The sequence below is a fragment of the Zootoca vivipara genome, chromosome 11 (genome assembly GCF_965207765.1).
Source record: "Zootoca vivipara chromosome 11, rZooViv2.hap1.1, whole genome shotgun sequence".
NCBI lineage: Eukaryota > Metazoa > Chordata > Lepidosauria > Squamata > Lacertidae > Zootoca > Zootoca vivipara.
The window spans coordinates 39,188,455-39,215,233 of record NC_142594.1 but is presented as its reverse complement, the minus strand read 5'-3'; the positions used below and the strand labels follow the sequence as shown (position 1 = coordinate 39,215,233).

General features: G+C 45.8%; 1 protein-coding gene and 1 pseudogene across 5 annotated transcripts in view; one reads left to right on the top strand and one right to left on the bottom strand.

The window, feature by feature from the left end:
* The window catches only part of WAC (WW domain containing adaptor with coiled-coil), a 48,233-nt gene extending 46,791 nt beyond the window's left edge, over positions 1 to 1,442 (bottom strand). Inside the window, exons 1-2 of one of the 2 annotated variants that reach the window (XM_035128897.3) lie at positions 971 to 1,442; positions 789 to 825 (exon numbers count right to left, since the gene is read on the bottom strand). In XM_035128897.3, coding sequence (XP_034984788.1) covers positions 789 to 825; positions 971 to 1,011 — 78 coding nt within the window. In that variant the 5' untranslated portion in view covers positions 1,012 to 1,442. The remainder of the gene's footprint in view (positions 1 to 788; positions 826 to 970) is intronic. The other variant, XM_088654445.1, reaches the window with a different exon arrangement.
* Positions 648 to 4,848, top strand: LOC148684271 (microtubule nucleation factor SSNA1 pseudogene; annotated as a pseudogene). Of its 3 annotated transcripts, none has more exons than XR_015946458.1 (2): positions 648 to 791; positions 4,246 to 4,848. The product of XR_015946458.1 is annotated as a microtubule nucleation factor SSNA1 pseudogene, transcript variant X2 (transcript). The 3 variants fall into 3 exon arrangements; XR_015946457.1 differs by lacking the exon at positions 648 to 791 and adding an exon at positions 1,903 to 2,043; XR_015946459.1 differs by lacking the exon at positions 648 to 791 and adding an exon at positions 2,624 to 2,774 and having other exon boundaries at positions 4,250 to 4,848.
* The last annotated feature ends 21,931 nt before the right edge of the window (positions 4,849 to 26,779 follow it).

The window sequence follows — 26,779 nt, the reverse complement described above, 5'->3', positions numbered from 1 at the left end:
TTATCAAAACTGCATTTTTTCATCTGATCACTCAGGTCTATAAGTGTAGTGGTCAAATAACCCACTGTAAATGACCCTATTTACACCTCCAGCCCTCCCGATCCTTTTAACACTGGGGGGATGACAAAGGGAAAGCCTCAAATGTTTCTCACACAGACACAGCTTCACACCGGCCATTTCCCAAATTTCTTCAGGGGTACCTTCAACATGGTCCCAATTTAAAGTTTCCTCAGTTGACAGAAATGGTTTGAGGAACTAGAATTCCCTTCGGGCTTTACTACAAGCCCAAGGCCTAGAACCTATCCCGGCTCCTATTTCGTCTCCTACGGAAGGGAAGAGGATCAGCGGCACTCGGGAAGCCCTTTCGGACTCGGGTTCCAGCCGCTTACCGCCATCCCATGGGTTTCGCTCGGCGGAAAAGAAAAAAAAACAGAAAAAACAATGCCTCCCTCCGCCTCCTGCGGCCCGCATCGGGCCTAGGCCTCTGCTTCCTTGACCCACCGCCAAGCGCCTATCGCCGCCTCAGCTCGCGCTCAAGCCCTCGCGGTCGCGGGGGCAAGAGAGAGCAAGAGCCAGAGTCGCCGCCGCTCCCGCCCCCTTCCCCCCTCCCGGCCCGCCGCGCGCGGAGTATAGCGAAGGGAAGCGGTTGGCTCCCCTCCCCCGCGGCCTGCAGCGGCGGCCGAGGCCTGCGCTCGAGTAGTTTCGCTCGCCCTCCCACACTCCAGTTACTGCCGCCGCCGCCGGGGCCTATCGGTGTGTGGGGCTGCGGCGGGCGAAGAAGTCGGTACCTGGTAGGGCTGCGAGTCCCCCTTGCGGTCGTGACAGCTGGAAAGAGAGGAGAAAAAGACGTTACGTTAGTGAGCGACCGTTACTGGCCGTTGGTATTGAGGGTGGGGGGGGGAGGAAAAAGAGAGAGAGAAGATAGAGAGTAAGACGGGAAGAGGGCGGAACGAGAAAGGGGGTTATTTACCCATCATTGAGTCTTTGCTTATTCCTCGCATACATTACCATCAATGCCCGGCCTGTGTGTGAGAGACTGAGGGGACCAGGAGGGCGCGGCCGGGCCACGGGCGCCGCCGAGGGGGGAGGGGGAGGCAGCGCTCCGACCGGGGACAGGGAAGAGGAGGAGGAGGGGGAGGGAGGGAGGAGGAGGCGGAGGAGGGGCGGCTCAGGCAGCTCGGCTGTGAGGGGAAGCAGCGCTCACGGGCCCATCTCCTCCTCTCCGCACCAGCGAGAAGGAGAGGCGCCCCCGCAGGACGGACACACACGCGCAGCGGAGCGCGGGAGGCACAAGGCGGCGGTGTCCCCTCCGCTGCTGCCACTGGCCGCCTTCGCTCGCTCGCTCGCTCGCCCTCCGCCGCCGCCAACACCTCCTCCTCCCTCCCTTCAGCTACAGCTCCAGCTCCCAACACTACCGCCGTCCGACTACATCCGGGAAACTCGGACGACGACGCCTTCGCTTAACGTCGGCTGATATCGGCTCTTTCCGCCAAAGCTCCTCCCATTCCATCCAGTCCTTTTTTCTTTTTTGAACCCACCCTCTTTCTTAAGTCTATGCCCCGCCTCCTCAGTTCTGGATGCTAAGGCGCTTTCCTTCGGGAAACATCGGTCATTTCCGTCAGGCTCCGACAAACCCTCACCAGGGTTTGGTTTTTTTAGCCTCCCTTCTTCGCTCTCTGTTCGGTCGCTGCGGTTTCGGAAAACATCGGTAGTCTCCGTGCAGCCTGCAGCCCTCGCATTCGGGCGGCACCGGCTTTCTCCGTCACGGATCGCTATCTTCACTTCGACTATTTCCGCAAGGGGAAGGAGAAACGCCGCCACAATCGGCTATTTCCGTAGCTCCCCCCTCCCCTCCTTAATCCTCCGAGAATGAGCTCCGGAAATACACTCTTAAAGTGGTGGATAAATTCAAGCTAGGTGGCTTGGAGTTTTTCGTTCCTGTTTCAGCTGAACGACGTTCTCTGCTGGGATTACAGAAACGCGTTTTGTTCCATTCCGGACGAAGCCGAAGTTACCGGAGTTATTTAGTGGGCGTTACCAGAGGTGAGGATGGAAAACTAGAAAAATGTAGCAAATGTAGCTATGAATGCGACTTTCGTAGAATTATAGAGTTGGAAGAAACCCGAGGGTCATCTAGTCCAAGCCCCTGTAATTTTAAACAAAACGTCACCAGAACCATTTCTGCACTGTGTGTAGATTGTAGTTTGAGTCTCCAAGAAAAGCCTTCTGGGGTGAGAAGACGAAAACGTCCTATTTGCATGCCTATCCAGGAGTAAAACGAGTTTAGTTCAGTTATGCGTGTTCCCAGGTAGACAATAGGCGCGATCCCATCCCGCTTGCCTGAGAGTGAGCGCCTATGGACCTGAATGGGATTTTTACTCCAAGCTCCATCGAGCTGAAGCGGGGCATATATTTCCGAACGAGCCTTTGTAGAAGCTACGGTCCCGTGCTGGCTTATTGAGCAAGAGATCGCCACAAGGGCATCTTTCCTTCCAAACAACTTAGCGCCGCGCGTCCCGCGCAAAGCTTGGCTTGGGCGGGGCTGATGCCGCATTGACCTGCCGGGGCGTTTGCTTGCGAGAGGGGAAGAGGTAAGGGCCGCCGTGGCCTCAATGTTCGCAGTGCGCAGCCGCGGAGATGCTCGTTTCCCTTCCTGCGTGGTACCCGCGCCGAGGTGCCCAGTGGCTACTGCGGGCTCCGCCCCCTCCCGGCCCCTCATTCCGAGCGATCCGCGGCAGGAAGGAGGGTGACAACGGAGCTATTCTGGGAGGCACGTGGGCGGCCGCTGGTCTATTCTCGGTCCGGGGGGAAAACAGTTGCCCGCAGCGCGGAGGCGAAGGAAAGAGGGCGGGTGGCCGGGGAGGCTTGGTGCTTCCGCTTGCCTTTCTTTTGCGGCTTTAGCGGAAGGTTTTGTGGGGAGAGAGAATAAAGGCAGTCAGCGCGAAGCTTTATTTCCCCTTAATGCAGGCATGTCAAACCTGCGGCCCTCCAGATGTTTTGGCCTACAACTCCCATGATCCCTAGCTAGCAGGACCAGTGGTTGGGGAAGATGGGAATTGTAGTCCAAAACATCTGGAGGGCCGCAGGTTTGACCTGCCTGCCTTAATGGATGTGCAGGAAAGAGTAGGGATGTTCTCCCTCAAGCTCACATGAAAAGCTGCGCTTTCCAAAGCCAAACTTACTACTGCGCAGGCGCCTGTGCTGGAGGATCCCACTAGCAACAAAATCAAAGTAGTAGAGTCTCTGTTTGCAGGCTGAGATTGGATAAGTTTGGGGACTACTCTCTTGTGGGTTGAAGGTGAGACGCCTGAGCCCTTCAGACAGAAAAGTTCTAGTAGCTGGTCTATTTCTCACTCCCCTCCTTTCAATCCCATGGTCAGAATCCTAAGGCAGCCGTTCCGGAAATTGTGGGAGAAAAGTGCCCTGGAGACTTGCTGTATTACCCTAAGTATATTTATTTAGGAGTTAAGCAGTGCCGAGCTTCTGCTAGTACAGGTAGCCTTAATGCTGCATTACCTGCTATTACCAGCAAACGAACAAGTTAAGCAGGCACTGTAGAGGTAAGGAAGCAAATGCTTGGGCAGGCTTGGATTCTTCTCAGCACCCTCAAACCCTGCAAATCTCCCCAGAAACCTTACTTAAACTGCAGTAAATCAATCCTGGATAGTCTGGTGCACATGCTGCCAGTGTAGTTACTGTTCTAAGCCATCCTATAGCTAGAGAGCACCTTAATGGCCGTATCCTAGGACAAAGGGAGGAGGATACTTATTAACAACAATAATAAAGCAGCATGAGAACCTTGTGAGAGAAGCAGGGAAGGCATGGGGAGATTAAACTTTCCTCCAATTCTTTCCCCTATTCTGTTCTTCCTCAGTGCTCCTCTCCCATGCCTATCAAGGCACATGCATTCATATAATTTCACTCCTGCATCATTCATACATGGAACTGTGCATCTACACATTCTCTTGCACACAGCACTTAAGTGCACACATTATAGAGCTGTCTCAAAATAGCAGCAGCTTCATAACGTCTTGGAAAAGACCATTGGCCACTTGCATGTCAGAGTGGAAGAAGTTAAAGTAATGGCAAAATAGGATCCTTGGAAAGTTACTCAAATGGTTTCCTTAATCACATTTTCTACAATTGCTATTGACGTTTCCATTATGTATGTGCTGGTTTTACAGTGTTGCTCAAAAGCACTTAACAATTTTTCTTTCTCTCCTCCTTTTAAATTATAAAATGCAGGCAGGCAGTGGTGAGATCAGCTGGTGGGAGCAGGGATCATTTCCTTCTCTGAAGGGTGGAGCCAGCAGGATGACTCATCAGGGGGCTGTTCTGCAAGGCTATAATAACGAACTTGTGAAACATATAGAAGACTTGTACCTGCAAAGAGAAGAAGTGAGCAAGCAGATCAGGGAAGTGGAAGAGGAAAAGAATAGGATCCAGGATAAAATCGAGACACTGACAAAACAACTGGATTGTGTGTGTGAGAACTTAGCACAGAAAAATGCTGCACAGAAGAAACTTAACGAAGTTATTGCTGAAGCATCGTTGACTTATGATAAGATCTTGGAAAGCTCTAGGATGCTGCTGAACGTTTTGAAAGCCGAAACGGGGAATTTAGACAAAATGATAATGCCGAATAGAAATGTGACTGGGGATATACAAACACTTGGGCTCCAACAAACACAGCATTAGGCTTGGTGAAAAGTTATATACAATAAATGTCAGTCTTTGATCTTGTATTGGTGGGTTTATTAATGTTTTTATTATGTATCAATTGTTACTTTTTATAAAGAATATCATGGAAGCAATAAACAATTGAAAATCAAGTTCTTTAAAACTTAACTGCTTATCCTAAGATTTTTTTAGATGCTGCAAGGACTACATGCTAGTGCCAACTGACACATGATCCAAGGAGCCTAGCAGCTGCTGGATCAGTGAGCAGAGTACTTGGGATTCAGCATACCACTGGCTGTGTTTAAAGCAACAGCGCAGCTTCTACTATTTTTAGAACGGAAAGGAAAGAATTGGTTTGTAAAACATTTGTGGTTCCAGTAATGCGTCTGAGGGCGATGTGGGCAGGATTTAGGACATAACACTTGGGTAAATCCTGCAGGGCTTGTCCACTTTTTTGTTGCAAGCTTTTACTGTGTCCCTTCACAACTGTAGTACACCAGCAACAATTCCTTCCAAAGGAGCTCCTTGGAAGATGAGGACAAGTCTCTCGGCCAGTGGGTTCTGGGGTCCCAGTCTCAAGTCATTTCAAGCTGTTGGATTACATTACCCCTGAGTGACCAAACTCACCTGTGATCTATGCAAAGTACCGAGCCATCACCTGTGTTGAGGTACAGTATAAGCCGATGACAAAGTGTTACATCAGCAGCTCCGAAGACAACAATGCCCCTCCTTGTGAAAAAAACAAAATCTTTGCAAAAGAGAGAGAGAGAAGATGACAATTTTAGAGGCAACAGTTGTCCTCTAACAAAAATGTATATTGTTTGTGTACAATACAATTCACGTCTGTCAGAGGGTCGTCGTGGTTTTAGATAGGGTTGCTTCGACTTAAATGAATTTTTCTGTTTCCAATGCATTCCTATGGGAAATCGCGTTTCCAATGGCGCTTTTCGACTTACGAATTTTTCGACCTACGAAGGTGCTTTCGGAACGGATTAAATTTGTAAGTCGAGGCACCACTGTATTGAGAAAAGGAATGCTGGATATAAATTAAATCTTAAAATCAGTACATGGAAAAATGCTCATGGAGGCTGCTTTGCACATCATTTGTTTTCTAGGATGTGCACTGAAATCTCAAAACTGAATACCTGTTGATCATGTTTTTGAAGCCTTCAATTCCACAGAATTTTAATATATATATATATATATATATATATATATATATATATACTTAAACCAACCAATGAAAAAGTTCCTTCCCCCCCAAAAAAAACCTGATTATGCATAGATACCACACACACACACACACACACACACACATATATAACTCTAACTTTTCATAACCTATTGCAAAAAATAAACTAAGAACCAGCTTAATTTGTAATTCACACTTGCATGTATTATTGGGAAGGCCACCTTGTAAAACACGGAGCGGTGGAGGGCAGGGGTGATGCAGGTAAGGAGACTGAAATGTCCTCAGATCAGCATATGACAGAGTAAGGGACTTCTGGCTGACGGCTCTGAAAAAACAGAACCCGCTGACAGCAACCATTCTTAAGTCATTCTCGAGGTCCTAACAACTGCAGGAAAAGCTGCTCTCTCTCTAATTATATACATAGTATTCCAGCATGCCAAATTGCTGCTGTCTGTTATGCCTCCAAAATATTGGTAGTTGTGGGCAGCAGCTGTATAGAGAGCTGCTGTCTAAATTTCCATTTTCCCTATTAGTTGAAGCTTCCTTTTCTGCCTTTGAGGATGATATCTAATTCTAGCAAAATTGCACTTGTGATTATTGACGTGCCTGACAACAGTCACGACAGGCAGTCAGGTTGTGCTGCATCCAGAGCAGTGACCAGTGGAGGAATGACCGCTGGGAGGAGTGCAGAGGAAAGAAATGCCATGGTGCACCTGCAGCAGCAAAACCAGACACCTTCACCTGTCCCACCTACAATAAAGCATGTGTCTCCCATATCTGCGTCTATAGCTTCAGGCGCTGTAAGTGCTTATAAAGTGCTTAAATAATAATAAAAAGATTTTATATATGTAAGTTATATAGGTTGTTATATTGTGAATCACTTTGGGATGCCTTATGGGAAATAAATAAGTTTTAAATAATAACAATAAATAATATGTGCTCTGCTAGCCTGCTGTGGAGCACGAAGTCCTGTTGCCAGTGTTGACACAAGAGTCAACTCTCTTCTCTCAACGTCTGGAAAAGGGAGAGCGCCACCTTCCCCTTTGCCTCAGGCAGCAAAATATATTGGTCCGGCACTTTTTGCAGAGAAGCGCCTCTTGAAGGATGGTGACTAAGTATGCAGCCACTAGATTAACTCAAGGTATATTTTGATTTAATAAGGCACATTTTACCAGTCACTTCAAAACTTTTTGATTGATTGCACCGATCAAATCAAGCAGTTAGGTAACGTTTGGTTTTATTTTCCACTTCCAACTCTGCTTACAAGGAAGTGCCAATGGCGCATAATCTTGAAGGCTGTGATGTCAATTTGAAAACATTTGGTCGGGAAGGGTTTTAGGATAAAATTAAGCCTCCTAAGCCCTTGGGTCTTCTATCTGTCAGTTTCACTCATATCATCTTCCCAAACTAATGTGATAATTCCAGTGATTATTTGCAAGAAAGTAGGGGGTTCCAGCTGCCTGAGCCAAATTTGTCTGCACCATAAATACGCTCTCAGAATCCGCTGCCTACATAAATAAGTCTGTGGAATAAAGTGTACTTACATCACTCCTAAGCATCCTGCTGCTCTCTTAAGAAAGCCTTGCAAGACTCAGTTAATTTATCAAGCTAAATGAGGTCATGTTAAGAGTTGCAGCACATGATTACAGCAGCTGCTGAGTCTCCCTCGCTGAATGGAGAGGGAAGCCTCTGGCCAACTGTTGTCTTCTCACTCCCAAGAAGACACTTTAGAGAGGGCTCTGCATACTTCTCTCCCGTCAAAGCCCTCTTCATTGCTAAGCTTAACAGCGTGAGCCTAGACTTGCTTCCTCGGATGTTAGTCCCACGGTAGCTTGCCCCCAGTTAAGCGTGCACAAAATTGCAGTCCAATTCAGTCACTTCCATTAGACCAGGGTTGGGGAACTTGGGGGCTGCCAGATACTGTTGAAATACAATACCCAGCCAGCATGGGCAATGGTCAGGGATTATGGGAGTTGTAGTCCAAGAGCATCTCAAAGACCACTGTGAACTACAGTGAGTCTCTTTCTACAATAAATAGCTATATTTTATTTTATTTTTATTTTACTTTTAAAAGAAATTTGGGGCATTGTGTGTTGCATTAAGCTCTGTATCAGCCATTTTCCTATATTCACTCATTAAAAACTACTGCAGCTGCAAGGGTGGAGTAGGGCAAGTAAGGTAGATACTGGGCCATTTGCAATTCCAGATTATTTTCCAGGATCATTTTCAGAAAAGGTATGTGGGTCCGTTTTAACAGTACTGTAAGCCACTTCCCTGGTCCCTATTATTTCTCCCTTGTTCTTTGTGAGTTTGTTGGTGAATTTCTGAAGTGAATAGTTCGGGCTCTCCCAAACATTACAGAGCTGATTACAACCACTCTGGTATGATGAACTCTGCACATGAACAGAGAGTATTCCTTCACATTTTCAGGACTGAGTCATGCATGGCAAATATTTTCTGGTGTGCTCTGTTGTGTCCTGACTCAAATGAAACAATCATGTTTCCCCCTATTAGCTGGAATACTCTGTTCTTTGAATTTAGAGGAAAACAATGTTTTGGATAATGAATACAGTACTTAGATTTTTGGGGAAAGGAAAACTGCATGCAACTGAAAGAAAGCCTTTGTTGCATTTAAAAGTTTTTTGTGTTCAGGTTTTTGGGGGGCAATGGATGCATAGATGTAAATTTTGAAAACTTATGCTGTGTGTCATGGCTTAAATTCTAAATATGAGGTATGGAGTCAATCTTGTCTGGAAATCATACTTGGGCCTCTTACATTGGAGCTGTTTCTCTGTCAATAGATGTGGAGAGAACAATTGGGGAGTGGAGTTTAGAGAGGAGGAGACAATGACACTCTGCACATGTGCAATGACACACTTTCCTAAATAAGTGCTGTGCAATTTCTGTTGAGATGAAAACTGCAACCCTATGAAATCAAAATGTTATCAGCTGCCACTGCCCAGCCCTGAGCTAAGGTGTGGGTGCTCTGGAGCAGTAGGGCACAGATATATGTATTCCATCCTTAGAAGAAAGGCTTGCAAGGTGACAAATGGCATTCTTATTTATAATGGATCTGTGCAATCTATATAAACAGATATGGAAACAATTCCAGTTTATGAAACCAGTATGTGTAGATAACATACACTCTGGGCTCCACAGAATCTGAGATGCCAAAAGAAATGATCACAAATCCAGAGTACAAAGCAGAAAAACATGGGTTTAGAAACTATATTTTATTGAACTAGAATCATCCTGAAACCCAAAGCAGATGTGCAGCATGATTAACGATCTGCCTGACATGATGGAGAGATTAGGAATAAGATAGATGTTGGAAAAGGAGACGATAATCAGAAGAGAAAACCCAGAGAGGTTGAAGAATTTTTGCGACTGAAGAATTCCAGAAGAGAGAGTTCTCTTTTTTTGCATTGGTTAAGTGTTTTGCATATATCACAAAATAGAAAACTGTGTCAGTAAAATAACAGAAGTAGAGCATAAACTAACAGATACCGTATGTTCTGCAAACAGTGTATTCTGTAATTATGGGGAGCAAGCATTGCTACTTTAAAAATGGGGGCACTGATGGTTAAAGGCAAGAGGAGCACTGCTCAGATCTGATCCTGAAGATAAACAGTTCACATAGAGAAGAGAAAATGCAATGGAATATTTTCTTATTTATGCATTTTGTTTGCTATCCTTTTTATTTCAACAAGTATGACACAATTCACAATTATTATTATTATTAATAATAATAATTTATGTCCCGCCTCTCAATCATGGAGATTCCCAAGGGTACTGCAGAATGTCAATATATGAAACCAAAACACTTCAGCAAATAAATAATCAATCAATCCAAATGCAGAGCGGCAGCAGAATCAGGTCATGTTAAAAGCTGAACGGGGGGCGGGGGGGCGGGAAAGGGAAGCATCTCGAACTGCTCTTTCCCAAAGATCTGTGGAGAGAGACCTGGCAAATGTGCTTTCATTTAATTTTGAACATTCAGTCTTTGGACTTTTTTCACACATTCCCCCCATGCAGTAAAATACATAGGCTGGATCTAAGACACTTCAAAGAAGCGCTTCAGTTAAACATGTTGTAAATTTAAACAGGGAAAACAAGTAGAGAAAAACAGGGCTCCACAGCACCATCTGGTGGCAAAATGTTATATCGCATATACAACGCATATAAATCACTTTTTCTTTATCAGTTTAGCTGAGTCCATCGTTGCTTGCCACTCATTTATTGCAGGAGAGATTAAGGCATTATCTCCCAATGTAGCTCTTCTGCCGCATGTTCACATGCTTGTTTCAGCTAAGGGCACCTGCTATTGTTTGCAGGTGCGGAAGTGGTTTTTTGTCATCTGGGCCCAGGTATTGAACCAGTGAGCTCCTTTCAAAAAGAAGCAAAGCCACTCTCTTCCCCTTGAAATGCCCTGCTGCTTCAGGAAATGCTCCCTAAGAGTATGTTAATAGTGCTGTTAGGAACCCTATGCTGCCCTGCTTAATGGCTTGGCCGCTGCAATGAGTGCTGGTTAATGGGCAATAATTAACCAATAAAGGCTTGCGGCTTCCAGCAAGAGAACAGAAATGGCTGCCTAGGCCTGTTCACAGGCGCACTCAAGGATAGGCAGCTGAACAAAGCAGTCACACCATATTGGACATTACTCATCCCTGGTCATTGGCCAGGCTTGCAAGGACTGAGGGGACTTGCAGTTCAGCAACAGCAGGAGGCCCAAGGTTCCCCACGCCTCCCATGGCTCTTTCCCGTGGAATCATCAACCAGACGCAGGTTAATGTGAGAAACACACCCACTACCGACGGCTTGTCATTCACACACGTTCCCTGAAACGCAGGACTGTTGCATGCCGAAGAGCGTCCTAGGCTGCAGGGTGTCTTGCATTCCACGCTGAAAATATAAATCATGCAGGAAGTCACTGATGCTTGGATTTCAAAGGGAGGACACGGTCTAGGTATGGCGCCTATGGCCCATCAGTTTTAGGCAGGACGATGGGAGTTGTAGTCCAGCAAGCATCCGGAGGGCACCGCATTGGCTATCCCAGTTCACTCAGTCAAATTAATACCCTGAGCTCAAAATAGAGGGAAGGAAACCTGCCAGGGATATTTTCCCCCTCGTGTTTAACTTCCATTTATTCTAAATTTACTCCTGAATCACTAGGTAGCGCCATTGATACACTGGTACACTAAGTACGTAAAATTGAATCTGTGGGATTATTCTGGATTTAGAGATTGCCACAGCACTGCGATTTTGCTCCTTTTGTCTCTTGTGGAAGAAATTTGTCCTGCATTTATCCCGCAAGTTTTGAGCTGTAGTAGTGGTGTCGTGGGTTTTGAAGACGTTCAAACTCAGGATGAAAGGGAGAAAAATGATAAGAGGAAGGCACGCTTGGCAAACCCTCGCCATGGTCAACTCCCTCCCATAAACCTATGTCCCCACTGTGGAAGGATGTGTGGGTCCAGAATTGGCCTCCACAGTCACTTACGGACTCACTGTTAAAACCATGTTTAATGGAAGGCAACCTTACTTGGCTACAAGTGATAAGAAGAAGAAGAAGAAGAGGAGGAGGAGGAGGAGGAGGAGGAGGAGGAGGAGGAGGAGGAGGAGGAGGAATTCAGAGGAGTTTTGTTGGACTCATACGGTAGTAGTCCAAGCACATCTGAAGGCACAACATTGACTTGTGTAAATAATGCCACAGAGAGTATAATGAATAGGCCAAGTTGAGCTGAACTCACAGCATGTATTGTGGGTAATGTTGACTTATGAGAAGTCCTATTTTTATTGTCTTTAACCCCGAACCAATTGTGATGTTGACAAGGCAGCACCATCTAGGTTTTCTAACGCCTCGCTTCATCCTGGAAGATCCTTGTGATGTGGGGCAAACAAGCATGTGATATATACAGCTGAGGATTCCACCCCTCCATGCTTCACCCATACCAAAATGGTATTGGAAAAATAAACTGATCACCTGAAAAAGCCATCATGCAAGCTATTCAAGGAGGAGAACTGGACGTAGCTGACACCCTGATATTCTTCACCTGCACATTCAATATGAAGATACTGCAATCTTGAGACTCTAACTTGAAAAATAGCTTTCATGTAGCATTATTTGGAAAGGTCAGGCTTTTGGGGACTAAGGTGTCCTAAAAGAGACAGAAAAGTAGAGCTGGAAGGAGGAGAGGCAATTAACCAGACATAGGCAAACTCGGCCCTCCAGATGTTTTGGGACTACAACTCCCATCATCCCTGACCACTGGTCCTGTTAGGTAGGAATGATGGGAGTTGCAGTCTCAAAACATCTGGAGGGCCAAGTTTGCCTATGCCTGCAATTAACGTTGTTGTAAGATGGGAGTCAAATATATCTGGCATGAGGCAGAAGTTTTAATGCTCAGCAGAGCTGGAGGGATTTGCAAGGGGACAACGAGTCTCTTGTCTCTTCTGACAGAAACCAGACTTGTGGCTTACCATGGGCTGCTGCGCATGCTGTTGCTCCCTTATTTGCACTTGCACTGCATGTGGCTTTGGGTCCCCCTCTGTGGGCTGCTCCCTTTAAAAGAGCTAATAAGCTGCACATGAGCTAATGAGGTTTCTCTCTTCGATTAACACACAATCATCTTCATTTCCTACTGGCACGCAGCAGCAAAGCCTCCTAGCAAAAGTTGCCTGCATTTACCTGTCTCTCAGCAGTAATTGCTTATATTTGCAGCAACTTAGGGCCAAACGAGGCTGGATGGAAAATGTGCACATGCTAAACATGCGTGTGTGCCATTCACATGAGGCAGTGGAATGTATTTTTACCTAAAATGGAGCGTTCTGGAAAGGGGGGTAAATCCAGCCTCTCCCTCGCCTTATGCCATTGTACTCTGTAGATTTAGGCACTTTTCTCCTCTTCTGGTATTGGAGTTAGGGCCAGGCATAGGCAAACTCGGCCCTCCAGATGTTTTGAGACTACAATTCCCATCATTCCTGACCACTGGTCCTGTTAGCTAAGGATGGTGGGAGTTGTAGACCCAAAACATCTGGCAGGCCGAGTTTGCCTATGCCTGCCCTGACATGATACAAATTGGCTTACTTAGGACACTCTTAGCCTAAGAGAGTTAGGCTGTGGCTTGGGCGGGGGGGGGGGGAGAGAACTGCTTAACAGCTAGGGAGTGCAACAAGCTAAAGTGTGGGAGGGCATGCTCCATTTGGTGTAAACAGCTGCAAGTGGTTTGAAAAAGGGAGCATGAGTTGTTGGGTGTACACGAGGGTTAAGGAAGAGATTTCGTCCAGTTTGCATTTAAAGGCAAGCCTACCCAATTGCATTTTCCTAAATGATGTAAGAATCGGACCGCAGACGTCCTTTGAAATTTTCACTTCTCTGATTATAGCAATATATAAAGGTAAAGGTAAAGGGACCCCTGACCATTAGGTCCAGTCGTGACTGACTCTGGGGTTGCGCGCTCATCTCGCATTATTGGCCGAGGGAGCCAGCGTATAGCTTCCAGGTCATGTGGCCAGCATGACAAAGCCGCTTCTGGCAAACCAGAGCAGCACATGGAAACACCGTTTACCTTTCCGCTGTAGTGGTTCCTATTTATCTACTTGCATTTTGATGTGCTTTCGAACTGCTAGGTTGGCAGGAGCTGGGACCAAGCAACGGGAGCTCACCCCGTCACAGGGATTCGAACCGCCGACCTTCTGATCAGCAAGCCCTAGGCTCAGTGGTTTAACCACAGCGCCACCTGGGTCCCTCATAGCAATATATGCAGCTCTCCAAACAAGTAATGCGTACAAAAATGCATATACCAAGGGGAAGTCTGGGTAAAAATGTGTATATTCGTGAAAATAACATACAAAAATGCATTTCATTAGGGTACGCATTGCAAGAATTGCATCCTGACATGTATTTATTAGGATAAATTTTGCACTGGAATGCTTATGAAGTTTCATAACGACTTTTTTTAAAAAAGGAAAATCAAACTGGTGTGGACATGTGGAGAACTGAACCTAAGATGGGAAAAATAAGAAACAGAGAGAACCCGAAATTTGCAGCTTCTCCTAATAATCATTTAAAAGATGGGATAGGTCTTAATCACCTTTAATTGCAAGAAACTCCCACAGAGCTCAAGAGTCTTCCTGGCAAGTATTCTTAGGTGAGTACTTCACTCTCTCCTCCTCCTCCTCCATCATCCCCAATTTGCAGCTTTTTGTTTGTTTGTTTTTTGATGCCTTTGATGGGAAGGGTGCAAAGTAAAGGATGGACACAAATATTCACGTGCCACTTCAAACAATAATAGTGAGCATCTTCCCCTTCCCCTGGTGAATTCACAAGGGGAACGGCAAGAATAATGGCTGTTCTATAACGCTAGTATACCTGGGCATCTGGTGGACCACTGTGAGAACAGGATGTTGGACTAGATGGGCCATTGACTTGATCCAGCAGGGCTCTCCTTGTGTTCTTAAGCTGCCTCGTTGGGCCCGGCCTATGATTGAAGAACCTGCTGTGGATTGCAACCTCTATCCCAGAGCTCACTTTCCCTCTCTTTTCTGTCAAGGCCTATGCTTCTCTCCCAAAGAGATGTAGATTAGGGCCAGATGTTGGGTGAAAGGTTATAGGATCAAATATCAAAGCACCCTGTTTCTCTAACCTGGCAGAGTGAAAACAGGAGGCGCACATCAAATTTATGACTGGCCTCCTCCTTTGCGCGAAGAGACAGACCCGCTTGAATTCCAGCACTTGGGTGCGGACACATGCTGGCTTTTGTTTCACTTGGGTAGACGGCTTGGCCTTGGCCTCTTTGACCTCCGATTCTGAACAATGGCTGTCAAATGATTAATCACAATTGCATTCCCAAAGCATTTTGGAGGCCTGACCTCTTCGGTCAGGGATGGAGCCGCGCTCCATCTTTCCTTCTGCATTCCACAAATCAAAGCCAGATTTGCTTCTCTTTCCCCCTCCCCACTCACTGTTGGTATCATCTGTTGGTCTGTTGCCTACATAACATATTTTCCCTCCTACAGAATGTTAAGAAACACTGGTTTAAACAAAGTCTGGAGACGAGGAATAGGTGGTTAAAGACAAAATGGTATTATAGAACCATATGGGGAGAAGCTGTACTTCAGACATAGAGCACATGTCTTATATGCAGAAGGGCCTGATGGTGGAGGATGGTCCATGAGGATGAATGGGGTGCTGCCCCACCAATCTCAGTCTGCCCTCAACCAGTCCCCACCTGGCTGCCCTTCCGAGGTACATTCAGAGGTGGGGAATATTGCATTGCTTTTCCTGATTATAATGCTAGCACCTGCCTTCCCCTTCTCCCTTTCTCAGCAGCTTGGAGTCAATTTAAATTTCCCAGAATGCCTCACAACTGAGCACAATTCCATGTCATTGTAGGGAATTCAAATGGCGGCTCTCCCCAAGCAGAGTTCTGCTGCTCAGTGTGCCTAGCAGGGCCCATTGACATAAGGGAGTGTCATTTTTCTGGGTGTCTTTTCAGAGCTTGGACTGGCCCTGATATGTATGTTTGCAAACACATATTTGTCACATTCACACTTTAATTTCAAGGGTACCTTTAAAACAGTGTCATGTAATAAAAATGGTGGCTCCATCCCTTTTTTCCTCTCCTTTTATACACAGAGTTTGTAGCTTGTGGAACTCATTTTGTTCTTTACAGAAATATATTTTCAGTAGGGTTGCCATGCATCTTGATTCTCCGGGACATTACTGGGATATCAAAGGAGGAACTGACATCTGAGGGCAATTTCTGAAAGACAACGCTTTTTGTTTTTAAAAAAGGCTCAACAACTTGGGGAGCGTGTCTCCTGGTTTTTATTTTTCCAAATATGGCAACCCTATTTTCAACCCACCTTTCCAGTATAAAAGCTCTCGAGGCACCCTACAAAATCAGTGAAATCCTGTTAAATAGCAAAAGCAGTTCTGCCATGATGTCATGAGAGCCAAATTGCTGGACCAACATGGGAACAGTCTGTGGTGCCTTCCTAACTGAAAACCTCTTTCAGGTTATTTATAACCCACAATTAAGAACATAGTGAGGTTTTAGGCATATCATCCTTAATGGTTAGATCTTTCCCCCTGCTCAGATCTGCTTGTCAGATCTGTCCCCTTACCAGCTCTGCTCTTTTGCATCTTAATTGACAGAGCCAGCAGAAGAAAGTTTTATCTTTTAAATCAGGACATTTGGGGAGCAGCAAGCCTCTGGGTTAAATCTGATCAGACTATGCAGATAATTTCTTGTTCACTGCAACATGTTGTTTTCTGTAGTGAAACATGCCCATTTACAGTAAACAGAACAATGTCTGCAGTAAATTAGGTTGTGCAATTGGAAGTACAGATGGAATTGTTTGTGTTTTCCCTTCCTAAAAGGTCTGGATTTTCCATAGTGAAAGTAGAGACTTTTAACTGCTGGGTTTATTTTGAGAAATTCATTCATCAACCACCATTGCTAATTTGAAGAAAAGAAGTGATTGGTTTTTACAGTAGTTCTTTTGCAATCAAGCCAGGAGAGTAAGCACTCCATTTAGCAATATGTTTTGACAGCCTCCTGCATTTAATTTTACAATTTTGGAATTTGCGATTGAATCTGTAGAAAACGTGGAGGAGGAGGAGGAGGAGGAGGAGGAGGAGGAGGAGGAGGAGGAGGAGGAGGAGAAGAAGAAGAAGAAGAAGAAGAAGAAGAAGAAGAAGAAGAAGAAGAAGAAGAAGAAGAAGAAGAAGAAGAAGAAGAAGAAGAAGAAGAAGAAGAAGAAGAAGAAGAAGGAGGAGGAGGAGGAGGAAGAAGACTCTTCTTTTCTGAAGTGTAAAGAATCCCTTTTTATCCCGCTATCTTTGTTGCAAAGAGTCTCTCATGCTGTCCCAAGCCTGTGTGGTGGTGTGTGGCACTTTGTTTATTTTAAATTGTACAGTCATGTTCAGAGAGAGTTTTACAGGCTCAGGGCAACAGCAGCAAAAGCAGTCCATCACCTTGATGCCTTGCTTGCATAAAGGTGCCATCAAGCAGGATTTGAGGGCAGATGTCTGGGCAACTGAAGTAATACAGTGGTACCTCAGGTTAAGTACTTAATTGGTTCCGGAAGTCCATACTTAACCTGAAGCATACTTAACCTGGAGCGAACTTTCCCATTGAAAGTAATGGAAACTGGATTAATCTGTTCCAGACGATGAAAACCACCCCCTAAAACAGCAATTTAACACGAATTTTACTGTCTAACGAGACCATTGATCCATAAAATGAAGGCAATAATCAATGTACTGTACTATAAAATAAATAAGACAGTATTGTAGATGAAATAAATTAACATTTACAGTGGTACCTCGGGTTAAGTACTTAATTGGTTCCGGGGTGCCATTCGCACCCCAAAAAGTATTTAACCCGAGCAGCAATAGCGCGCATGCACGAAGCGCCGATAGAGTGCTTCTGCGCATGCGTGAAGCCCGCAGATCGCTTCTGCGCATGCACGCGGGGCGGAACCTAGAAGTAAACACTTCCGGGTCCACTGAGTACTTAACCTGAAAGTACTCAGCCTGAAGTGTACTTAACCCGAGGTATGACTGCACACAGGACAATCTAAAGAAGCCAGCCCCCTTCTGCCCCATAGGACCCTTTTAGGGTCGCCATATTTTGAAGAGCAAAAAAAAAGGACATTATGACGACTCTCATTTTAAATACCCCTACTATATGTAGGCTACAGAAGCTGTGATATATTGTTGAGGAGGACAGGAGAAGACAAGAGGAAAGCAAGCCTTCAACCGCTAGTTATAGCTATGTCTCATCCAGAAAGTATAGCCAGAGACATTTTCGGGGGGGGGGGGGGATCTAACCATACAGAGATTTTACCCCTGAAAAGAGGGCGTGTCCTGGAAAAAGAGGACACAGGTTAACCCTACAAGTGCCCAGTCTCAGATTACCAGCTGCACCACTGCCGCCTTGGGAGCTTCTGAAGGCATTCTGTTGGTCACAGTTAGAGGGCTAAAGGCAACTAAATTCTACTCAGAATAGACCCATTGAAATTAATCAACCCAAGTTAGCCATGTCCATCAATTGCAATGGTCTACCCTGAGTAGAACTTAGCTGGATACAACCTCAGATAATAATGGACCCTTGGTCTGATCCTGAAAAGCTGTTTTTCTGAGCTTAAGCTCCACCTAATGCAGTGCTCAGGACAGCACTGTTCATCGCCTGTGCCACAAACACTGCAAATTCTGTGTTCAGAAAGCATAAATCCAGTCGCACCAGGGGCTGCATTTTGCTCTGCTAGCAACGAATCCAAAGAAAGGATATTCCCCACCTGAGCAGTAAAAAATTCAAGGACTGCTTTTAATTTGTAGCAATATTGTGCAGTAAAACAGCAGGTGGCACTATAATATCTAATATGTGCTTGAGTCAACAACTAAAGACAAATAGGTTGCAGGACACTTTTTTCTGTTTGCCTGCTTTGAAGGAACCCATTGCCACTTTCTGCCTTTGACTTATGCAGCTCATTATTTGAAAGCAGCCCATAATAGTCTGCATAGGAGCTCTTTCTTAGCTATCCATTGTAACGGTTACGCTTCCCGAACGTTAGCAGGCAAAGTTCTAAAATGCTAAAATATTTTTGTAACCTAAGGATGTAGGCCTCTTTAAAATGTTTAACCATCAAGCTAATTCTCCGCCTGCCCTGGCTTGGGAATGTCTACCCAACACCAGCATGAACACCATGGAAACATAGTCAACGTGGCGCCCTCCAGATGCTGTTGAACTACACGTACCATTACCCCTGACTATTGGCTATGTTGCCTGGGGATGATGGGACCTGGAGTCCAACTGCATCTGGAGGGCAACTCAATGGCTAATCTTGGCATAATGAAACTTGTGACATGGTCCCATATACATGGATAACAACAACAACAACAACAACAACATCCCAACAGGATATTAAAAACATGATAAAACATCAATCATTAAAAACTTCCCTAAACAGGGCTGCCTTCAGATGTCTTCTAAAAGTCAGACAGTTGTTTATTTCCTTGACATCTGATGGGAGGGCGTTCCACAGAGCGGGCGCCACTACCGAGAAGGCCCTCTGCCTGGTTCCCTGTAACCTCACTTTTCGCAGTGAGGGAACTGCCAGAAGGCCCTCGGAGAGCAAGGGTGGAGAACATTTTGCAGCCTGAGAACTGCATTGGGTAACCTTTTTAGAGGACTGTGTGCCTGTGGTGGACAAGGCCAGAGCCAAAAGGTAGGTGGGATAATGGATGTGAATCTTCCCTTTGTACAGAAGTCAGAGAATGATGCAGGCAGGCACGCAAGCAAGTGGCCTTGTCATAGTTAAGGGCATATGAGGATGACATGTTCGTGATGAAGGACCAGTGAAAGGGAGAGTCCCAAGGGCTGGATAAAGAGTGTCCTGAGCCCCACACTGCTGTCAGGATAAGTCAGGCTCTGGTGCAGGAGGAGGAAGAGGAAGAAACAAAGGCGGGACCTGAAAGGCGGGAACTTGAGTTGGAAGGGGTGAGGATCTCCCCTTTCCACACCATCTTCTGTCAGCTGGGAAGAAGGAACAGAGATGCCAGTTCTGCCCCCTGACTTTCCTTCAGAGTGGAGAGTCTCAGCAGAGACTTTGGAGGGCTTGGAGAAGCAACAGGGATAGTTGAACCAGAGGCAGCAACAGCTGAGCAGGAGCCCGAAGAGGATGGAGCAGTCTTGTCACTTAGAACCAGACACCGCCTCTGCAGGTGGGAGCAGGCCCACCTACCCTGCAGGAGTGGCACATCTGCATTCTTGTAAAGTAAGCAAGCCTTGCAAGTGAGTATGCCAAACCTTGGCTTTAAAAGCTTGGCGGTGGAGGTGTGGAAACTTGTTGGGACAGTTTTGTTGCTTTCATCCAGTTCTCAGTTTCTTGCCCTGCTCTTGAATTCCTGAACCATGAACCTTGTGCCTGCCGCAGAGCTTGGAGTGTTATTTGCCTGAATGAATACCTCATTCTTACTTACAAGATAGAGCCCCTGCTTCAGGGGGTTTTCTGGGTTGGCATTGGGAAGATAAGGAGGCCTAGAACCCTAAGCCTGAGGGTCTTCACCAGAGTCAGTTTTGGGGAAAGTGGAGGATCAGCACAGGCTTAAGCCTGTATTAATGTGCCATGAATATCTTCCGATGTTTTTGGAGTTCAGCTCCCATCACCCCTGACCATTGGCCATGCTAGTGGGGCCTTGTGAGAGTTGAAGTCCAACATCTGGAGGAGAGCAGGCTGGTTCCCCCTGTGCTCACACATTAACCCAACTGGTTGCCTTGGTATCCCTCCTGGGATGGGAGTAGATACTATTTTACTGTTAAAGAAAATGTATTTTAAAAGCAGGAAACATGCCTATACTGTGCATGTTTGATGTCTCCTGGGAGCACTCCACTCTCTGAAAACTAGTGAAGATGTATCCGGTGCTTCCCATTGCCTTGTATCGGTGTGTCATATAACAATAGCAGTCTAGTACTGGATTCTTAATAATATAACAACATTAACCACAGTAATTAAGCCTCTTCTGTGTGCAAATCCCCATAATTAAACACAATCCTGTCATTGTTCTATATAAGCCTTTAATAGGTTTTTGGAAGATAATAGAATTACCGGTACTAGTTCCTTTATATTATCTTGGGATGCGGGTGGCGCTGTGGGTTAAACCACAGAGCCTAGGGCTTGCCGATCAGAAGGTCAGTGGTTCAATTTCCTGCAATGGGGTGAGCTCCCATTGCTCGGTCCCTGCTCCTGCCAACCTAGCATTTCGAAAGCACGCAGTGCAAGTAGATAAAAAAACCGTATTTTTCGCTCCATAATACACACTTTTTTCCTCCTAAAAAGTAAGAGGAAATGTCTGTGCGTCTTATGGAGTGAATTTGTGGTCCCTGGAGCCGAATTGCCCAGGGGTGAACTGCAGATAGTGCTTTTTTATATATAGAAAGAGGTAAAGGCTATAACAAGAGGGAAAGAGAGTGTTGAAAGGACCCGCTCAGCAGCTGATTGCAAGAGATCGGGGAGGGAGATAAGGGAGCTAGCTCCCGCCCCGCCCCACCCCCTTGCCCGGGCCTTCATTGTTGTCTGCAGAGAGAGTCTGCTTGTTTCCCCAGCGACAAGTGACTGGCTGATTTGATGGCATACACAATGTTAGAAGATGAAGGGCAACAGTGCCCTTCAGCTCTCTATATTGGACAAACAGGCCAAACCCTATGCCAAAGGATAAATGGACATAAATCTGACATCAGGAACCATAAGACTGAAAAACCAGTAGGAGAACACTTCAATCTCCCAGGACATTCTATACAAGATCTCAAAGCAGCTGTTTTATTACAGAGAAATTTCAGGAACAGACTGGAAAGGGAAGTTGCTGAATTGGAAATCATTACCAAGCTTAAAACCATGGAAGCACCTGGGATGAATAGAGACATCAGATTCTTATCTCATTATGCATGATCAAGCTTTCTTTAGCACCTCAGCCCAGGACTAATTGCAGCCATCAGCAGCCATTAACATCCATCTACAGGTTTACCACTCCCATCAGCCCATCTCCCATTCCCACCCCCCCACCCTCTGTATATATATAGGGTCTGACACTTCTGTTTCTAGTGTATCTGAAGAAGTGTGCATGCACACGAAAGCTCATACCAAAATATAAACTTAGTTGGTCTTTAAGGTGCTACTGAAGGAATTTTTTTATTTTGCTTCGACTCAGACCAACACGGCTACCCACCTGTAACTAGGAATTTATTTGTGGAACCTGACAAAGAACCTTACAACTTTCTTTGGCTAAGAGTGTCCTAAGTAAGCCGATTTGTATCATGTCAGGGCAGGCATAGGCAAACTTGGCCCTGCAGATGTTTTGGGACTACAACTCCCATCATCCCTAGCTAACAGGACCAGTGGTCAGGGATGATGGGAATTGTAGTCTCAAAACATCTGGAGGGCCGAGTTTGCCCAATCCTGTATCAGGGTGATTTGTATCAAGTCAGGGTGACCGGATACAAATGAGTCCAGAGCATCTGAATCTTTTAACAGTTGTGTTGTCTTCTGGACCTTGATGGTGGGATTCAGGCTCCACACAAGCGCCAGTAGCTTATCAAAGTGTTTCCTGGTAGGGCTCTTAAGAGAGACTTGCAGCAGGCTTTTCCTAGACCAAGGGTTCCCCAACTATGGTTCGCGGATGACCAATGGTCTATGAGCTTCATTCAGATGGCCTGTAGCATGTGTGTGAATAACATCCATCACATTAAATAACCACATGGATTTTTATTGTATTTTTCATATCTATATTTATATTGATTTTTAATTCTATTTTTATTTCTCATTCAAGTTCAACACATTAAACTTTGAATTTCATATACAGTGGTACCTCTGGTTATGAACGCTTCTGGTTACCCACGCTTCGGGATAACGAGCTCCACTAACCCGGAAGTAGTTGCTCCTGGTTGCGAACTTTGCCCCAGGATGCGAGCAGAAGTCGCACGCCAGAGGCACCATTAGCGAAAGCACATCTCAGGATAAGAACAGTTTCAGCTTAAGAATGGACCTCCGGAACGAATTAAGTTCATAACCACAGGTACCACTGTATAGCATGCAGCACAGTGTGTTGCAATTGGTGTGGAGTGGAATGCGGAGCTTGGAAGCCACTGTTTTAGGCCAAGGAACAGATGGAACCTGGAGGCTGGGACATTGCACAATGTAGTCGCAGAGCCTGAGTGCAACAGAACTGTGAAGAGGCAGCTTTTCAGACTTCTGCACCTGCAGAACTTCTACCCCGTATACCAGAGGTTGGGAGCCCATTTCAACCTGCAGGCGATATTCCCTCACGGGCAAAGTCATGTTCTGGTACCACAACCCAAAGGGGAAGCAGTAAGGACCACAGACTGCTCCGAGTGAGCAACTTGCTTGTACCAAGGTTGGGAGCAGGCCGAGCCATTTTATGCCTTTATACCTTCTCCATTCCCTTGAGAGGACTTCAGAGCCTTAAAGGGCCAACCCTCTGGCAGTCCTCCTTCGTTCCATAGGCTCCCTTTGGGGTGCGCTTCTCGCACTGCCATATGGGTGTTGGAGGCATCTGTTTCGTCAGGGGAAGGAAGGTGCCCTTGAGACTCCAGCAGGCTGCCCTCTGTAAAGGAAGACACCTGGTCGTCACACTAACATACCTCTGAGCTTTGAGTTGAGGGAGCACCTAAGCAAAACACCTTAGAACAGGTGTGGGAGATCTTTGGCCTTCCGGATTGGCCATGGTTGATGGGGCTGGTGGGAGAATTGCTTGCTGGATCAGGACATTGGATAGCATCCTGTTCTCACAAGGGCCAGCCAGCCAGATGCCTGTAAGAAACCAGGGAGCAGAAGAGCACAATTTCCTCCCGTAGTTTCCAGCAAAAGGTTCCCCACACCTGCTTTAGAAGATCGGGGATCACTCCTAATGAAGGTCAATGGTACTCAATTGCATGGTCCTATGTGGAGTTCAGCCAGCCCCCGCATTCCCCCGTTTTGTAAGCTTTGAGCTTTGTGCTCTCTGCGGTACATGCTATTGTGGAAGGGAGCATACAAAGGACTTTTTCATCCCTTTGCTCACTATAACTTCATAAAGCTGCCAGCTCTTTTGAGTCATTATTTAAAGCTCTTGCCCCCTGGGACATTTCTGCGCAGCATTGAAAGACTTCACAATCCTCTCTTTGAACTTGAGTTGCATCTAGGCTTTGTTTTATTTTATTTTACGACAGTAGCAGACAATGGGGACAGAATCCGAGTTCAGTACATTTTCATACATGGCTGCAAAATGCATAATGACGATGATGATACTCATTTATGAATCGCTTCCCATGAGGCACTCCCAAAGAAAATTACAATATAGTAAAAACATATATAAAACAATTACAGTTTAATGATAATTGTGTGACTATTGTGCCGTTAGTCTATTTGGCATTTTAAATACTACAGATATTTTGGACTCCACTCCCAAAAGTCCTTACCTGCATGGAGGGCACAAGGTTGGAAAAGGCTGGTCTATGGTACATGACTTTTATGTGTTTACCGAAAAATGTAATGTATGAAAACACCATTTAGGGAGTTCCAAAACACTGGCTAGGAATAGCACTCCTCATAGACCCATTCGACCACTTTGATCAGTGAAATTGGCACTAATACCCATTTGTAAGAACTCGATAATTTAGTGTGGAACTTTGGAACTCCTTGCCTATTGATATCAGCCTATTGATATTAGCCAGGCACCTTCACTGTACTCTTTTCTGTGCCTGCTAAAAACATTCCCATTTAGGCAAGCCTACCCAGATGCTTAGAAACTTGAGGTGATTTTAATCTGTTTTAGTATTTTAACTTTTGTATGTTTTAAAACATGGCTGTAATTGTTTTCCTTGATTTTCCTTATTTATCTTTCATAAACCGCTTAGTTAGTTAGTTAGTTAGTTTGTTTGTTAGTTTTTAGTTTAACAATCAAGTGGTGCATGCATTTTATGGGAATAAATACATAAATCCCACCAGCCTTTATCCAAGGAGCTTGTTCAGTAATGGCACAAGACCCTACAGGAGTGAAAATCCTCCCGTTTGGAATGCTCTGCATAAACAAGGCCAGAATGATATTTGCTCTGCCGAAAAATGGGAAATAAATATTAGCTTATCGGAATAATATACAAGAGGATCTGGCCTGCTGTCAGGAAGCTCATTAACCTCATGGAAAGTAAATAAATCCACAGAGAAAAGGATGGGTGGGTTTCCTCCTCTCCCCCCCCCCCGGCAATTCAAGAGGAGCCACGTCATGTTTAAATACAAAAACAAGTTTCACGAGTTGGACGGGCCTGCTGCTGCTCAGGAAACTCCATTCCATCCTCCCTTCCAGCTGGTCTTCTGCATTTATCCCAACAGTCAGAATTCTGTGGCAACATCTAGGTCTCATTCACACTACCTATATATTTGAAGCAGTATCCCACCACTCCTCCACCCAAGGATCCTGGGAAATGTAGTTTGTTTACAGTGCTGGAATTCTCTCCCTCTGGGGGCGGTGTCTCTTAACAACTCCCTTAACAAATGACAGCCCTTAGAATTGTTCAAGGCCAGATGCCTCATTTGCAACTTGTTGCTTCCTGGTCTGGGGTGGCCCTTGAACATGAGAGACCCTCTCCAGAACATAGAAGTCTGGGAGAATTGAGTAGAAGTGTAGATTTTTGTCCCCAATAGCAAGATTTGGAGATCCGGCACTGAACAGTTCAGGGGGGTGGAGAGACAGAGAGATTGGAATCAGGACTGCAGTAATGGGATAGGAGCGGTTTAACCTTTCCCCTCTCACATCATTTTCCTGATGTAAATTGATGTTACCTGCTGTGATTTGCTCCAGGTTGCAATATTTGAGGCTTTTTACAAACACACTTTCCCTCTCATAATCCTAGAACCTGGGGCATCCAGGGAAGCAGAATGCAGGAGGATTCCCGGGGGGGGGGGGAATGCACACAAAGTACTTCTACACACAACTCGTCGTTAAACTACAGAATTTACTCCCAAAGGAGGCAGTTATGGCAACCAACTTGAATGGCTTTAAAAGAGGATTGGACAAATTCACGAAGGAGAAGGCTGTCAGTGACTGCTAGCAAGGATGGCTATGCTGTGGCTCCCTGGTTGAAAGCTGTATGCTTCTGAATACGAGTTCCTGGGAATTACAGATATGAGACCTGTTGCATTCAGGTCCTTCTTGATAGGTTCCCCAGAAGTATCTTGTTAGCCATGCTGGACTACATGAGCCACTGGCCTGATCCAGTGAGCTCTTATTCTGTTCTTAGGAGAAAACAAACCACAGTCCTGATTCAGTATGGGTTCCTTTCTTCACGACAGCTTTTTAATAGATGTGAGATACAATCACCTATCTTCCACATAAGTCTATTTATTCCTGTGCTACTATGTCTTTTAGCAGCCTGTTTTATTTTTAACAACAACAACAACAATATAATGTGGGACTATGAGCTGGCATTCAACCCCCATGTAGTACTGAAAGGTGGAATAAGCATTATTTTATCTATATATATAAAAAAATGTAAACTGGGTACAGTATGTTCCTTCGTCTCCAATGTTCAACAAAACCGCTTGACCGATAGCATTGAAATTTGGACACAAAGTCAAATGTGACTACCCCAGTGACCCGATACCGTTTTCAAAGACAGATGTCTCCAGCCGTCTTAAGCATATCTGGCGCCATGGTGCGAAGATCCCTCTGGTGCCCCCCCCTGTTTCCCAGTGCGGCTGTCTGGAGGGCACAGTGTGGCTGCCATGGGCGCCGCAGTGCGACGCGCCCCTTGCGCCCCTGCGCCCCCCAACCTTGCCGTAGGGGCGGCCCTGGATGTGTCACCAAGCCAGATAAAACCCCCCAAACCCTGTGTTTCAGAACACACAAATCATACGAAAGTGCATGCTGAAAGCTCAGGAGATATTGCAAAACAGTGCCCTCTAGTGACGGCTACACTGGTACTGCACCTAGGAAAGCTTTCCTCTCCACAGTATCTCGGCTTGGCTTTGCAGACTAGGCCGCTTTCCAGACTAGGCCAAGTGGAGATGGGGCTTGCCTGGGTGGGGAAAGGGGAGGGGCGGGATAGGTCATGGGTCGGGACAGGGTGGGCCCAATCACAGGGATGAGCTGGGGGTGGGGAGAGGAGGGGGCGGGATAGGTTATGGGTCGGGACAGGGTGAGGGGACTCACAGGGATGTGCCTGTGTAAACATAACAAGCATAAAACAGGGGGACTCTGAAGGTGAGGGGAGTCTGAAGGGGGACTCTGAGGCTCCATTTAACAGACTGAGCCACAGCAATGCGTGGCAGGGCCAGCTAGTAAATAAATAAAAAGTGGGTGTATCCAGTGCCTTAACAAGCTTGGCCAAAAAGATGTACACCAGGTGAAGA